Source organism: Pelophylax lessonae, assembly GCF_965119305.1.
Source record: "Pelophylax lessonae genome assembly, chromosome: 4".
NCBI classification, from domain to species: Eukaryota; Metazoa; Chordata; class Amphibia; order Anura; family Ranidae; genus Pelophylax; species Pelophylax lessonae.
The window spans coordinates 405,377,569-405,394,443 of record NC_138771.1 but is presented as its reverse complement, the minus strand read 5'-3'; the positions used below and the strand labels follow the sequence as shown (position 1 = coordinate 405,394,443).

The window sequence follows — 16,875 nt, the reverse complement described above, 5'->3', positions numbered from 1 at the left end:
AGAGATAGCGGTTAGAAAACCGCAAGGGTAAGCAGAACAGCTTGGTTGGACATGCTTGTGGTTTGTAGATGGGATCATCAAAAAAGTTATCCGACAGTAAAACCTGACAGTCTGTTAAATTTGTAAGTCTGAAGTCGGGGGCTAGAATACTCCATTCTCGGCTGAGAATACTCCATTCTCGGGGTTTACCTGACCGCTGTGATAAGGTGAGATGCAAATTCTCCCTCACGTGCCAACTTTGCCGCTGGCAATTCCCTGTCTCTACCAAAGGATAAGGGATGTAACGCCTGAGACCCCAGAAGCAAAGATTGAGGTTGTTCCACATCCAAATGACCAGACACTGACACATGGGGGGAAGAGGACGCTTGATAGTGGGTCTATATGCCAAAGCAATTTCATACGAGAAACAAAACCTTCCATAGCACTGGAACAGGTGTTGAAAGTTGGGGGGGGGGCAGGAGCCTTCTCAATTGCATCCAAGGAAAAAAAAAAGATGCCTCTGGGACTGAGGGAGTCTGGCAGGCTTAACAAAGGGGCTCCATCTGGGAAAAGGTTAAGTCTTTGGCAGCCTCTGCTGCTTTTTTTGCCATCTGCTCACCGTAACGTGGCCATGCTGGTAGCTGGCAGCAGCCCCGCTGCTGGAGATAGCTGTTGAACTATTGCAGGGGGCAAAGTAACCCGGAAAGCAGAAGCATAGCTCCCCAGAAAAGACTAGCTTGTGTCCTTAAAGGCAGAAAAGGTTGCAGCTCTTGTGGATGGGAGCGATCAGCGAGGGAGCAGCGCTGTCTGCTCTCTTTTGTGCAGACAAGATGGCCTTGGAAGCGGTGTATGGTTAAAGGGGCCATCCCTCAGATGCCCCAGGAACTAGCAGAATGGAAGAACAGCGTTGGAAGGGGCTAAAAATTGTGCCTGTGGCTTTGCTCCCCTTTGTCTGCCTCAAAAGTAACTATTACAGTGAAAGTCTGACCACTAAGAACAGTACATAACCCAAGTCCCTTGCTGAAATAAAGCCCAGAGAAACGGGAAACAGGGGGAAAGGGGTGGATGGAGGAACCCACAAAAAACCTGAGTGATGATCAGTGCATTCTGCTAATGGGGAGCCCCTGCTGTCAAATTATGTCCTGTGTGGGGAGAATTCCTGCAACCACACACGTGAGGCGGATGCAAGATTTCTGTTTGTTGGCTGACTGGGGAAAAAAGAAAAAAGCAAACTGTGTGTTATGAGCTTAACACGTAACAAGGCAATATATTTGGCTTCATCAGAAAAAAAAAAAAAAGACCAGGGACTTTTTTTATAGGATACAAAATGAGAAAACTAGTGTTGTGTATAAAGTAAATAATATATATTTTTTTAAACTTAAAAGTGGTCTTGAAATTATTCACTGGTTTTCTTGACAAAGTTGTTGGCTGCTAATATCGCTGTCAAAATATTAGATTTAGGAGTCAAAATGCTTTGATGAAATCATGGATGTGGTTCGGATGAGTGAATACATTGCGATTTGCTATGCTATTTGTTCATGCTATTTACCTGTGGTTCAAAGCCCATGTCAAACATTCGGTCTGCTTCATCAAGAACAACATAGGTAGCCCGTCGCAAATTGGTTACTCGACCTATATTTTGGGAAATCACAAATAAGATAAGGGAAGTATTGTTAAAAAGAGCTATATCAAAGTGACAAGTGTGAAAATGGGCTTCAAATAAATTAGTAAAACAAAGTGTTTAAACCTAGCATAAAAAAAAAAAAAAAAACAACTTCATTTTGCTAGGTAAACCTCATATGATTGTATATTAGGCCCTCTAATATCTGGCTGAGTTGTGCCTACTCTTGCGTACCATCTCATGGCTACATAATTCAGCCCTCTCCAAGCACACATCATAAAACTGAGGTGGAGCCTGGAGCCACGTTAGGCATTTTATGACAGCATTCACCTAGGAAAGAACATATTAGAGATTACAGCGCATGTGTGGAAGGCAGAAAGCTCACACTATGTGTCCCAGATTCAGCAAACACGCTTTGCCCACTGGTCGCCCTAAGGAACTGACTAAACAATTTTCATAAGTAGTAAAAAGTCAATTCAGATGGAAATAAAGTCTTTAATATTTAATCCTTCATAATGAAAGGTCAGATCAGCCAAAGGCGCAGGCTCAGGTAAACAAAGGCAAGTGCAATTACCTCATGAACTCTTAAAACTCATAGGGAAACCTGGAATAAACACCTCACTTGGGATCTTGGTTCCACTTCCTTGCCACGTCTGTCACCTGGCTGAAGTTCTCGTGGAATTTAGGAAGATCTAAGTACTTGACATTATAATGGATTGCGCCATAATAGTGGAAGCGAGAGATAGTATTTTCCCTCAAGAATCCCTGTGAGTTTTGAGAAGCCAGTGGGTTTATAAACCTGCCAGCATTCACCCAAAACCGAGTTATTAGTTTAATAAAATCAAACCATTTAAAAAACTAAAAAATTACAGTCTGCTTTTCATGTGTATTGTCAACCCATGTTTACATTTTTACTAATCCAAGGTGCATTAAAAACATAAGTTTTGCAGATCTTATTTTTTTATTCATTTTCAAAGCTTTCCCATGCCCAGCATAAAAATCTGTGAATTTCCAGAAGCGGCAGCTAAACACTGCTGAAATGCGGAGAACAGCAATGAGTTCTCCAGAGTCAGCAAGCAGCAAGAGTGTGGGTGTTGCTGAGCAGATGCTGATGCTTTCATACAGAGCATAACGGAATTGAGCTGAAGTTTCTGAACAGACTTAGATTTTTCTACTTGGGATAGCATGCAAAACAAAATATATTTAAAACTTATGCCTCGTACACACGCGTCGATAGCTGGCCGTGAATTTTCGGCGGATTTTCGGCTTGTTAGTATGATGCTTCCGACAACCGACTCTGACTTTTTGGCCGAAAAAAATCTGGTGTGCAGGCTATAAAATTTTTGTTGGCCGTCAACACAACGGTCGATTTTCCATCAGTCAGTACAGATTTCGGCAGACAAAAATCTGATGAGAAAGACTGGGCATGCTCAGAGATGAAAAAATACACGTAAAGTAAACCAGCACATGACATCACTTCTGAAGTAGATTTTTGTTGGCCGAGAAAATTTGTGTGCAGTCTACAGCACATTTCAACCAACACAACAACACTGGACAAAAGTTGGCCGATAATCGTGCGTACGAGGCATTACTCTAAAGGACCCAGACTTCATCAGGTTAATCTTTACTCCAGGTATAATATAGGTATCATGATTAACACAAAAATAATGTGTGTTGTGAGTAATCAGTTATGGATCTTGATATGCCTTAAATAACAGCAGCAGTACAATTAAAACTCAGATCTAGTCTTTATAAACACAGTAGAAGGAAACATAGCTCAAAAAGGGTGACAAATCACACTATGACCAACACAAGTAGACCACTGAAACTGTATTTGGCTTTTGTACTTTAGAAAAAATGTTTAATTTTTGACATACCACATTTTTACAGTTCAACTACTCAAACTGGGTTGTAGCCAAATGCATGGTTCAGCAAACCTGATCAGCCTCAGCATGCCTGCCTTAGCCTCGATTAAAACGGCCTTTTTGACGTGTCAAATCGGAGACCAATGCAGGCAATGGCACCGTCCGAATCATTGCGATGCCAACTTTGCAGTGCCACACCAATTCCAAAAAGTAGTCCCTGCACTACTTTTGGCGACATTAGGATCGATTTCAAAAGACATCTGTGCATGAACCCGTACAGATGTCTCTCAAATCGCCCCCAAAGTCGGACTGAAATGCCGGTTTGAAATCGTGCGAGATTAGCTAAACTCACACGATTTAAAACCCGCATTCAGTGTGAACCTAGGCTTAGGATAAATCCACACTGGCATTAAAAGCAGGCATTAAAAGCAGGCATTTGAGAGGTGTTAAAAAAACCCTCAAACACCTATGCAAATGATACAATTGACCGCACTGTTTACATTAGCAAAACAAAGTGTTAGCGTCATCTCAAAACTGAAGACTCATGTCAAGGCCCATACTAAAGCTCATTAACGAAAGTCAAACGCCCATACTAACGCTATAGGAGCGTTTGTTAAGCGTTAGAAATTTAGTCAAGTGTGAACAAGTATTTAAGCTCTGGTAATCAACAGGAACACCATCAAACCGTGTCTTGCTATAAGAACAGCCCCACTCTACCAGACATCGATGCCTGGCCAGGAGAAACAATGTGTATTATGATTTTTTTCATCAAGCTTTTCACAACGTAAACAAATAATGAAATATATAAGGAGATTGAATACATGTCATTGTTTTTCATACCATATTAATATGCGTTTAGTTTTCCAGTGGAAAAATATCATATCACTTTAAAATTAACTCCAACCTTAAATGCCTTACCATAATTAAAACAAGCTTTTGATTTTTTTTTAAAACTGCATCCTCACAAAAATGGCAGAATAAACCTACCTCAGAAGAGAGAAGTCTTGGAAATCCAGTTCTATATATCTTGCACGGATATATTTTTTCCCACAGAAGTTAAACAATGTAACAGTTTAGTAAGTTTTTTTTCATGGTACAAAGACTGATAAAAATAGACAAGTTGAGCATGCAAAACAAACAGATATAAAAAGCCAGAAAACCTCAATGTTTAATTGTAATAGCAAGGTTTTTTTTTGGCCACTGAACTATATAACTATTCCAGGAAAAGATTGTAAAGTGTTTCGAAACACACTCTTCACAAATTGCTTCAAAGGCCATGCAACACCACGATATCTAACTGCTTGCAGAGCTCATTCAAGTTTCAGTCCTATGCAATATCGCACATGGCAGGCTCTCTTGAGGTACACAGCTTAAAACATGTTTATCCTAAACTGTTTGCTCTTCTTCCATGTAATTGTCAGACATAAGCAAAGGCCAATCCTAGGCTTCTTATAAATTCTCAAGTGCTCCGTTATTATAAAAAAAGGTGCCTCATGCTCCATTTCCACTGCCGCGGCTACGAAGTCGTGCTACTTCTAGCACGACTTCGTAGCGAAAGTAAACTGCGGCTTTCAGTGCGACTTGTCCCTCATTATAGAGGGAAGTCGCACTGAAGCCGGTTCAAAAGTAGTGCACGATCTACTTTTGAAGTCGCCGCAACTGAAGTCGCGGCAGTGGAAACGGGCCGAATTGAAATCAATGTCCTTTGACTTGCTTGTCAAGTCGCACAGCAAGTCGCACTAGTGGAAACCGGCACTCAAGTGATTTGTTGTTAAAATGTTTTTACAGTTCTATAACTGTTTGCAGTGTTTTAATGAGGCATACAAGTTTAACATTTCAGGATCTTTGCTCAGCATGAAAATATATTGGTATAGAAAAGGATGGACCCCCATTCAGTCTTGCAAATTCTATTCAGGTATGTTGAAACAAAATGTAATAATGCAAAAAGTTGAGAGCTTCAAAGTAGATAATAGTAAGTTCTTATGTCATTCTTTCCTGAGACACTGCATTCAATCCACTGGGAATTAACCTGTTCCGGACCGCCCGGGCAGTTTGACCGCGGCAGGCAGCCCCTTCTGCGCGAACCAACGTAGGACTACGTCGGTCGCGCACCTGGTGCTAGGGGGCGAGCACGTGCCGCGGCCCCCACTCTGCAGCAGGGATGCCGATGTACGAGGCCGGCAGCTGTGATTTCCGCCGGCCACCCGCGATCACTCCCCGCTGAGAGGACGGGCAACTGTTGTAAACACAGCTGACTATTCTCTCTGGAAATAACAGAGCGCCTGTGATCCTTCTATATAGGATTAGAGGTCTCTATGGTCATTTCAAGAGTCCAACCACCCACCGTTAGTAATCACTCCCCTAGGCTTACATTTAACCCCTTGATCACCCACTGTGTTAGGGGTGCGATATGTTACTGCAATGTTGCAGTCCTGCTAAAAATAGCAGATCGCCGTCATTACTAGTAATAAAAAAAAAAAAAAAATATAACATAAATCTTTGCCCTAGCTTGTAGACGAGATAACTTTTGCGCAAACCAATCAAAATACGCTTATTGCGATTTTTTTTAACAAAAATATGTAGCAGAATACAAATTGCCCTAAAATGATGAAAAAAAGAGTTCGATTTTAAAAAGGTTTCTTTTTTGGGAATGTTATATAGCAGAAAGTGAAAAATATTTTTTTTGTCAGAGTTGCCGCTCTTTTTTTTTTGTTTATAGCGCAAAAATAAAAATTGCAGAGGTGATCAAATACCACCAAAAGAAAGCTCTATTTGTGGGGGGGAAAAAAAAAGGACATTCATTTTATTTGGGTACATTGTCGCACGACCGTGCAATTTTCCATTAAACTAACAGTGCCGAATCACAAAAAATGGCCTGGTCATTAAGGAGGCAAATCTTTCCAGTCCAGAACTAGTTAACCAAGAACTAAAGAATAAATTGTGGTAAAAAGTTTGTGAAGCTGCCAGAATTTTCCAGTTCACTGCACAATGGTTACTAAAAATGTAATCTGTCTTATTTAACAAAACATATTTAAAATTGCCACAGTTAACAGATGACTTCTGGACCGGAAGATTTTCCCCCTTAATGACCAGGCCATATTTTGGGATTAGGCACTGCGTTGATTATATGGACAATTGCGCGTTCGTGCGACGCTGTGCCAGAATAAAAATGATGTCCTTTTTATCCCACAAAGAGCTTTCTTTTGGTGGTACCTGTGCGATTTTTATTTTTTGCGCTATAGACAAAAAAAGAGCGACAATTTTGAAAAAAACAACATTTTTCCCTTTCTGCTATAGGACAGTCTCAAAAAAAAAAAAAAAAATGTAAAAATCTAAATTTTTTTACGTTTTAGGCCAATTTGTGTTCTGCCACACACACACACACACACACACACACACACACACACACACACACACACACACACACACACACACACACACACACACACACACACACACACACACATATATATATATAAATATAAACAAAAACATCGCAAGCAGCGTATTTTGATTGGTTTGCGCAAAAGTTATTGCGTCTACTAACTACGGGAAAGATTTGTCATTTTTATTCATTTTTTTTTTTACTAGTAATGGCAGTGATCTGCTATTTTTTTGCGGGACTGCGACATTGCGGCGGACAGATCTGACCCCTGACATTTGACACTTTTGGGGATACCAGTGACATTGCTAAAAATATGCACTGTTACTGTGATAATGCCATTGGCAGGGAAGAGGTTAACCCTGTGGGTGATCAAGGGGTTAAATGTGAGCCTAGGGGATTGATTCTAACTGTGGGGGGGCGTTGCTTCTGAAATTACCATAGAGACATGTGATCCTATATAGAAGGATCACATGGGCTCTATGATCATTCCAGGGAGAATGGTCAGCTGTGTTTACAACAGCTGACTGTTCTCTCTCAGCAGCGCTGGTGTCAGGCAGCAATCGTAGCCGCCTGACCCGTGCATCTGCTTCCCAGCTGCCCAGTGGGGGCGGTAGCACGCCGGCGCGCGCTCATCCCCTAGCTTCCCGCGCGTGACCGACGTAGGTCTACGTCGGTTTGCGCAAGAGGACCACCCTGCCACAGTAAAAAGGCGGCGGGTGGTCTGGGGTTAAACAGCCAAAAGCACTAATAAAGAGGAAAAAAAGTTACTAAGGAAGAACTGGACCTGAAAAGGGTCCCCATTTACCTCTTCCATAAAAACAAAAAATGGATTTTTGACTCACCGTAAAATCAATTTTTCGGACACAGATCCTAATTCTTCTTAACGATTGGGATATACTGCCCCCTACAGGAGGACACTAGGCAGGAAAAATATCCAAAGGCTAACGATGGCTAACCAGAAAAAACAATACACCCTCAAAGAGAACCTGGTCCTCCTAACAGCAGCAAGCAAAACCTTGCGGCCAAAAGAAGCATCCGCAGAACTCAACACAACCACTTTCAAAAAACTTTGTAAAAAGTGTGCACCGACGGCAAGGTGGCCGCCTTGCAAAAACTGTGTCACTGACGCTTGAAAACGGAAAGCCTAGGAGACACTAAGCACCTTAGCAGAGTGCGTCTAAACAGGAAAAGGAGGAACCTAACCCCTGATGCAATAGGCCTGAATCACTGTCTGATCCACCTGGAAATGGTCACAGAAGAAGCGGACAACCCTTTGAAGTCCGTCCGTAAATAGAGTCTGACTTCCCAACAGACTGCGTAGTAAGGTCTTCATTCAAATGACAGTCAGAGACTACCTTAGGAAGGAATGACGGACAGAGGCAAAGCACCACCTTATCCTTGTGAAGCACCATAAGTTGAACAGCAGGATAACGCCATCAGTGCCGACATCCTGAATGCAGAGGGAGCCCCTAAAGAAGGCCACCTTCTGGGGCAACGTAAGCAGGGAAACCTCCCGAATATTTTCAAAGAGAAGCTTCAGTAGAGCTGAAAGCACCACATTAAGATTTCAGGGCGGCAACAGAGCCTACACCGAAGGAACCAACCAGACACCTTGAAGAAAAGGTAGGCACCAGGGGGAGTGTGGCCAAAGGTCATTGGAAAAAAAAAAAAACCCAAAACCAGATACCTGGTCCTTGACGGTACTCAAGGCCACGTTTTGTTCAGCCACCCCCGCCCCGATGCTGGAAGGTTAAGATCTGATTTACAGAGAATTAGCAAGGATGAACCCCTGAGAGACTCACACCACGTACTGTACATCTTTCTCGTATGATGGTATATCTTCCTAGAGGCAGATTTCCAAGCTTTTAACAGCGTAGGAATCACCAATTCAAACAAACCTCCACCCTTCAGCACCCTGCGTTCAACAGCCAGACTGTTAAAGCCAGCGACTGTAAGGCAGGATGGAAGATTGGTTCTTAGGACAGCAGAACCTCCCTGAGGAGTATCGGTGACTAGCCGTACCAGATTGGCATACCAAGACTTGGGAGTCCAGTCTGAAGCCACTAGAATGACCGGAATCCCATCGGCCTGAATACTGCACAGGAATTGTGGCAGGAGTTTGAGAGGACTGGAACGATTCAGTCAGCCCACCTTAGAATGCCGGCTACTTACCGAGCCGTCAGGACATTTCTTGTGCCCCCTTGGTGATTGACAGACCAAGGCCGTGGCATTGTCGGAATGAATTCGTACCGGACACCCCTGAAGACGATTGTCCAAGGAGCCAGAAAAAGTCTGATCGCTCGGAGATCCAGTACACTAATTGGCAATCTGGGTTCTGCCAGAGTCCAGGCCCCCTGAGCACTTCTGTGCTGAGGACGCCTCCCCAAAATCAGACAGGCTGGCATCCATGGAGACAAGCGTCAAGTACAGGAAGAGAAGGATTTTCCCTGTCGAAGTGCCAGAGAGTGAAGCCACCTCTAGAGACCGTAGAACTTTGACCCATTTCACCAGAATCTCTTTAGCAGAGATCCTGTGTGGAACTGTGCAAACAGACCGCCTCAAGGGTAGACACCATCAGGCCTAGCACGCACATACAAGCCCGGAGGGATGACTCAACTGAACAGAAGCTGAATTGCCTCCGGCAATATCTTGAGTTTTTCCCGAGGAAGAAAACAAACACTCTGGCTGAGGCAGAATTCCGAGTAAGACCCAGATAGGCCATTTTTTGTGGACAGAACCAAAGCAGACATCTGAATGTTCAGGATCCCTCCAAACTCCCTCAGATTTTGCAGAGCAATCTCCAGTAGTCCATCAGAGCAGAGACTCCGCTCGCAGAAGATGATCATCCAAGTACTCTAGTACCGCGATTCCCCGCTGACTCACAAAAATGCTAGCACCGGGGCCAACACTCCTGAGAAGATCCGAGGTGCGGAGGTGAGACCAAAGGTCAGCGCCACAAACTGATAATGCTCCTTGTCCATGGCAAAAACTTGAGGAAGCACTGGCAACCAGCACATATTAGAATGTGCAGGTAGGCGTACTTGAGGTCGAAAGAAGCGAGAAGAAATCCCCCTGATGTAGGGATGCCACTACCATGTGAATGGACTGCGGAATGTCTGTGCTCGCACAAAGCGGCTTAGCACCTTGAGGTCTAAAACTGGATGTTCCTTGCCTTCCTTCCTGGGAACTGTAAAGAGGTTTGAGCAAAAAGAAAACCTTTTTTTTTTTTACAAACTGTAGCCCCTTGACCAACTGGTCCGCCAGCTCCGCAAAGACAGGGGGAAACTATTCTCCCTCCAGGTCCCGGCATAAAAGCTTAGCCCACGTGGTCAGAGTTTGCGACACAAGGACAATAGTAATTATTGGCCTAATTGCGGAACCAGCAACAACACCCGTTGCCACTTTGGAGGGCCTGTGGGTGCCAAAAGGAACCTGTAACCTGACGCAGCATCAGCCACAACCTCCATTTTTAAAGTTTCATGCACTGACACAAACAGTGCATCCACCTGATCCCAAAGACCCACAGTGACCAACATTTTAGACAGGCTTGGGGGAAAGGAGGGGAACCTGGTCCGAACATTCAAGGGAGGGGCCCACGTCCACACCAAAACTCTCCAGGGGTAGTGGGGGGAAAGCCAGGAACAGGGTGGGCACCGCTCTGGACAGGACACTGCTCCATCCTAGTTTGGGTGCTGTCGGCCAGAAGGAAACACTGCGACTCAGGCCGAAGCCAGTTCGTAAGCATCCTCGCGAGACGTTTAACTCGCAGGCCAGCCCCCGTCCAGTGCAGTCTGCACGCGCTCCCTGGCCCGACTGGGCGGATCCCAAGGATCTATATGATCCAGCTTGTCGCTCAGTCCAGCACTTGATTGTAGTTCTCACAGGAACAAAATTTGAAAATTTCCATTAAAAATGAAAAAATCCCAGCAAGGAACTAGGTCCTTACTCCTGATTAGGCAGAACAAAAACTGAGTGCCTATAACAGAGTGTGTGTATACCCCCTGGGACTGCCCATAGGCGTAGTCAGGCTTTTTCCTACCTAGTGTCCTACACTCCTGTAGGGGGCAGTATAATCCGATGGTTAGGAAGAATCAGGACCTGTGTCCGTCAATGAACGAAAGAGAAATAAAGTTTAAAGCCAGAGGCAGTACCCAGTGCCAGAGTAGAAGCCATATGGAAGAGGTAAAATGTTTTCATTCACTAGATGTGTTGCATATTCCCCTAAATCTAATATTGGGTCTCTAACGTATACACATACGTATATATTTACACATACAGACCTATCCTATAGGTACTTTTACTTTCTAGAACCAAAGAATCTACTTCAAGAGCTGGTTTTGCTACTGTGCTACATGGAGTAAATGTGGGTTGCCCAAGTTTCTTCACAGAATTTTGCATAGAGAGACATATTTAAGCTGTTAAGTAGGTTACAAAGTGAAGGGGACCACATGCTCCCCCCATACCCAGAAGCAATGGGTATTTTGGTGAAGGCTGTGACTGAAAAAGATCATTGGAAAGGTAAATTTCAGTGGGTCTGGTCGGGGCAGGAAGTTGGCCACTTGCTCCCCCATACCCCAAAGCATCCCACAGCAGAGATAAAGCTAGAGGAATATCTGGAGGGGAGATTATCAAGTTGGTTGGAATAGAAAGGAGCCTTTTTACAGACACTGTCACTTTATCCTAATGAGCAATTAAAACAGCATCAGTTTAAACCATTTGTTCAACAAAGATATGGTCATAGGTGTGCACCCCAAAGCTGAAACACACATGCATGCGCCTTCATATATATGACACCAGCACAATGACCTCCCAGCTGGCGCAGTGAAAGAGCAGTGCGTAAGCACTTCACTTATGGCAGAGACGATAAGAGGAAGATCGTTCCCATCTCCCTGCCTGCACACAGTGATAATGCCAATACGCACAAGGTGATTAGGGTGTGCCCAGGCACACTGGGCACACCCTATGCACCCACCTATGGATATAGCAAAGTAAAATGTGTGTGGTTGTGTTTTTACTGTGACAAGTTTCAACATATTTTAGGAGCCAAATATTTAGAACAATGGTGAAGTTTTCCAGCCAGTCAGATCATGTTTAGCAGACTCTAAAGTCCAAAGATTGTCTGCTCAGCTAGTTTGTAACCCACTTACTTTTAAATTGTCACAGTGTTTGTCAATCCAGTTTATCTTTTGAAACAGTCCATACATAGATTGCTTTAAAAAAGGTTTGAGTTATTTCAATCAAAGAGAAGCCTTGCCACTACAAAATCTGGGTTTTTACACTGTAGTGCAGTGTTCTTATAGGATTGTGAATGCTACAATAAGCCTTTTAGAAGAGACCAAATTTTCACTTGGGCTACTTTTGATACCGTGGCTCATAGAGAAAACAAAACTTGCCATTACAATAATTGTACGAAGAAATACATACCACATTAAAAAAGGAAATTTAATGAACTCACCATTGTTAGCAGCTAACATGTCAATCATGCGACCTGGGGTACAAACTATTATCTCTGCGCCTCGTTTTAATTCAGCAATCTATAGGGGAAAAAAAATTGCTCAGTAACACATTTATGAAAGTGAACCTGTGCCCAGGTTGTGTATACAAAAGCATTAACGTTTTCTTAACAAGGGTTTTCCTCTGTATAGTAATAGGCATTGTGGAGAGATTTATAGTGTGGGGGTGAAAGGTTGGAAACGGCGCTACCTAGCGCATGTGCAAAGATGCGGGTGAAAAATAGAGGAAGAAAGTGCTTAGTGCATAATATATAGTGCAAATATTGTGTGGGTGTATATGCCTGTGACAACTGGCAAGTCACTGGTTAAAAAGACAATATAAAACCAATCGCCTAAAAATGACTAAAATGTGGTGATTTTTGATACATATAGTGGTGGAATAGTACCCAATAAATGACAGTGAAATAAATATTTGGTGAAGGATATAGTAAAAAAATAAATTGCTAAATGCAGAGTAGAGAGAATACTATAAATGCCTTCTTAATGGTATATCTCCAAAAGAGCCACAAGAGGTCGCACTTACCCTATATAACGGATAGTGTGAATAGGAGCCGAATAGGGTGTAAAAAATGCCTCAAACCTTTTCCCCAGAGTGTCCTCACGGACCGATGGATTGCATCTGGGTATAAAGGGGAGAAGACACCAAACCTCTTAGTGCAGTAGTAAAGGAGGATATACCAAAGGGCTTGTAGTAACTCACACTGTAGGCAGCATCAGATCAGCTCAGACTCGTGCAGGCGACGCTGTGGAAGCTTCCGCGTTCCAACTGGGGCGAGCTGCGGACCGGAAGTGACGTCAGGTTCCGCCCTTAGCTCAGACTCGTGCAGGCGACGCTGTGGAAGCTTCCGCGTTCCAACTGGGGCGAGCTGCGGACCGGAAAGGACGTCACTTAGCAATTTATTTTTTTACTATATCGTTCACCAAATATTTATTTCACTGTCATTTATTGGGTACTATTCCACCACTATATGTATCAAAAATCACCACATTTTAGTCATTTTTAGGCGATTGGTTTTATATTGTCTTTTTATATTGTCTTTTTAGCCAGTGACTTGCCAGTTGTCACAGGCATATACACCCACACAATATTTGCACTATATATTATGCACTAAGCACTTTCTTCCTCTATTTTTCACCCGCATCTTTGCACATGTGCTAGGTAGCGCCGTTTATAACCTTTCACCCCCACACTATATATCCTAGCCCCTAAGTTTTTCTTAGGGGTCAGTTGGTGGCTGCAACCTAATTCCCCAAAAGCCTGGTAGTTCTGATCCGTAGCGCTGGTTTCCACCCTCTCCCCTATCATTGTGGAGAGATTACATCTTCAAAGTTCACAGCAAAAGCACTGAAATATGAAAACGTCTTATCCCAGAATTTCAAATTTCTGATATGTGCCTGCTGTACAGTACCATGTACTTGTATGAAAAAGTATCCTGTTCTTTTTTGCTTCCTTTGTGTGAAAAAAAAATATGTAAAAATATTTAGTGGATGAGTAAAATATAATTAAAGTTTTTTTGGTATTGGATTTTATGAATAAGTTTTGGAAAGGTAATCTATCCTTATAATAGTGATTTTTATAATATATAAATGCGGTAATAAATGTGCAATATAATATAAGCAAATAGAGTAAAAGCTGTGGGGCAACCCATAATAGCTGTGGAAGTAGTAATGAATCATGTCCTAGATAGCCCCATGAGGTGTATCTGTGGGCGGGGGTCAGCATGTAAGGGAGGAGATAGCACAATGAGGCATGGTACAAATAATAGACGTGGGCATCGGCGTGTCAGCTTCCGAAGACGTCACGCGATGACGAAACATGTCAAGCTGACACGCACTCCGCCCCCACTGTGGAGTTTAGCTGGAACGCACGCTGGGTGCGGACTATCAGCCAGGAAGGAGCGACGTGACTTGCAACCATAACGGCCTGATATCTCCTGTGATCCGGTAAAGTGCATACAGCTACTCAGTGTTATGCTATATAGGCATTCATTGATTTACTGTTTTGTATGAACCTGTATTTTAACCCGTAATAAAAAGGAATGATTATTTAAAATACTACACCATGAGAAGTCCCTTGTCTCCCTCCTAATATTCACTCTGAGAAATATAGGTGACCCCAGTTTGAGGAAAAAAGTGGACGAGAGGACCACTCAACTGCTAAATAATAGCAAAAAGCGTTTAAGATCCAGGTTGCCATAAGGTAACAGGGATCATATCCCTCTGGTAAGCTTACATTCTGGCTATACCTGCACTGCACAAGTGAATAGGAGATACCCACCACCACTGTTCCCCTGCATGGTCGTGAATATTTCACAGGGAGAATATTGGACTTTCTTTACACAGCAGCCTGCAAAACCTTGCGGCCAAAGGAGGCATCCAAAGATGCCAATACATCTACCTTGTAGAATTTTGTAAATGTATGCATGGTCGATGCCTTACATACTTGAGTAACAGAGGCCTGATGGCGAAAAGCCCAAGAGGCACTCAGCGCCCTAGTAGAATGCGCTTTTACAGGGAAAAGGAGGAACCTGACCCTTCAATGAATCAGCCTAAACGACCCGTCTGCCTAAGCCATCTGGATATAGTCGCAGCCAAACCCTTACAAGATCCCTCAGTAAGGAGAAAGAGAGAATCCGACTTCAGAAAGGACTCCGTGATCGCCGAACCACATACAGAGAATGCAATGCAATTTCCTTGGGATGCTTCGGCTGAGGACAGAGAGAAGGCAAAACAATGTCTTCATTCAAATGGAAATCAAACACCACCTTAGGAAGAAAAGACCGATTCGTTTGGAGAACCACTTTATCTCTGTGGACGACCAAATAGGGCGAACAACAGGAAAACACCGCCAACTCAGACACTCTGCGAGCAGAAGAAATAGCTACCAAAAAGGCAACCTTCTGAGACAACTAAAGCAGAGGAACGTCTCGAATATTCTCAAAAGGAGGCTTTTGAAGAGCAGACAAAACCAAATCCAGATCCCACGGAGGCAATGGGGATCTTTACGGAGGAGCCAGATGAGGCACCCCTTGAATAAAAGGTGCAAATTTAAGGTATTAACAGCCAACGGACGTTGGAAAAATATCACCAAGGCCGACACCTGGCCCTTTATCGTGCCCAAGGCCAACCGTTGCTCGACTCATTTCTGCAAGAAAGCCAAGACCCTCACAACTGAAAACAAATGAGGGTACAAAGATTGCGATTCACACCACGAAATGTAGGATTACCACGTACGATGATAAATCTTCCTGGAAGTCGATTTTCTAGACCTCAACAGGGTAGGAATCAGACTCAGAGACCTCTGTGTCTCAGAACCTGGCTTTCAACAGCCATGTCCCTAAAAACCAGCGACGGCAAAGCAGGATGGAAGACCGGCCCCTAGGACAGCAGGTCCTCCCTGAAAGGCAGCCGCCAGGGAGGCTCGATGACCAACTTTACCAGGTCTGCGTACCAAGACCGACGAGGCCAGTCTGGGGCCACCAGAATCACTCGGCAAAAGCTGTATTGGAGGAAAGGCATAAATCAGCTGATACTGGTTCCACGGAGCCACCAACGCATCTGCGGCATTGGCCAGAGGGTCCTTAGCCCTGGCCACAAAACTTTGCACCTTCTTGTGGAGACGAGACGCAAACAGGTCGGACACACAGGAGACAAAACACCTCAGGATAAAAAGGGACCATTCCCTTTGATCCAGAACCTGACGACTCGGGTAATCTGCCTGCCAATTCTCCACTCCTGGAATGTGAACTGCGGAGAGAGCCGGAACATGTTCCTCGGCCCATGTCAAAATCTCGGCCACCTCCTGGGCCACCACTCTTGATGCCCCCTTGATGATTGATGTAGGCAACAGCCGATTGGATCCAAACCGGAGAACCTCCTAGTCGATTCGTCCAGTGGACCAGGCAAAGCCTGATCACTCTGAGTTTCTTGAACATTGATCGGTAAGGAAGACTCCTCTGTTGACCAGAGTCCAGCACTCCATCCCAGTCCGACAGGCTGGCATCCATGGTGACCACGACAGCGGTAGAAAGGACTTGCCCTAACGCAGAGCGGGCGACAAAAGCCACCAAGAGAGCGTTAATCTCATGAGGCAGCTCAAATATATCATACAGTCTAAGGACCGTGGATCCTTGTTCCACCTGACAAGAATCTTTCTGCAGAGGCCTGGAATGAAACTGAGCGAATGGGACCGCCTCCAAAGTGGACACTGATGCATGTCCATAGAGGAGAGATCGTGGTCCTCAGCGACCAGAGCTCTCCCTGCAACTTCTGAAGTTTGTCCCAGGGAAGAAAGACCCTCACCAAGGAGGAGTCCAGAGTCAATCCCAGGTAATCCAGATGCACCGACGGGGTCAGTGCAGATTTCTTGAAGTTGGTCTACCGAACTCCTGAAGGGTCTGAACCATGAATTCCAGGTCGCCCAACAAAGCTGGTTGCGAGTGAGCTCTCAGCAGAAGATCGTCCAGGTATCCTAGGATCGCAATCGCTCGTTTGCGCAGCAACGCCAACACC

At 44.1% G+C, this 16,875-nt stretch overlaps 1 protein-coding gene across 1 annotated transcript in view; it reads right to left on the bottom strand.

Annotated features, from left to right (window-relative positions):
* Positions 1-16,875, bottom strand: part of DDX46 (DEAD-box helicase 46) — a 395,525-nt gene that overhangs the window by 212,454 nt on the left and 166,196 nt on the right. The window contains exons 12-13 of the mRNA XM_082254255.1: positions 12,306-12,384; positions 1,529-1,611 (exon numbers count right to left, since the gene is read on the bottom strand). Coding sequence (XP_082110381.1) covers positions 1,529-1,611; positions 12,306-12,384 — 162 coding nt within the window. The remainder of the gene's footprint in view (positions 1-1,528; positions 1,612-12,305; positions 12,385-16,875) is intronic.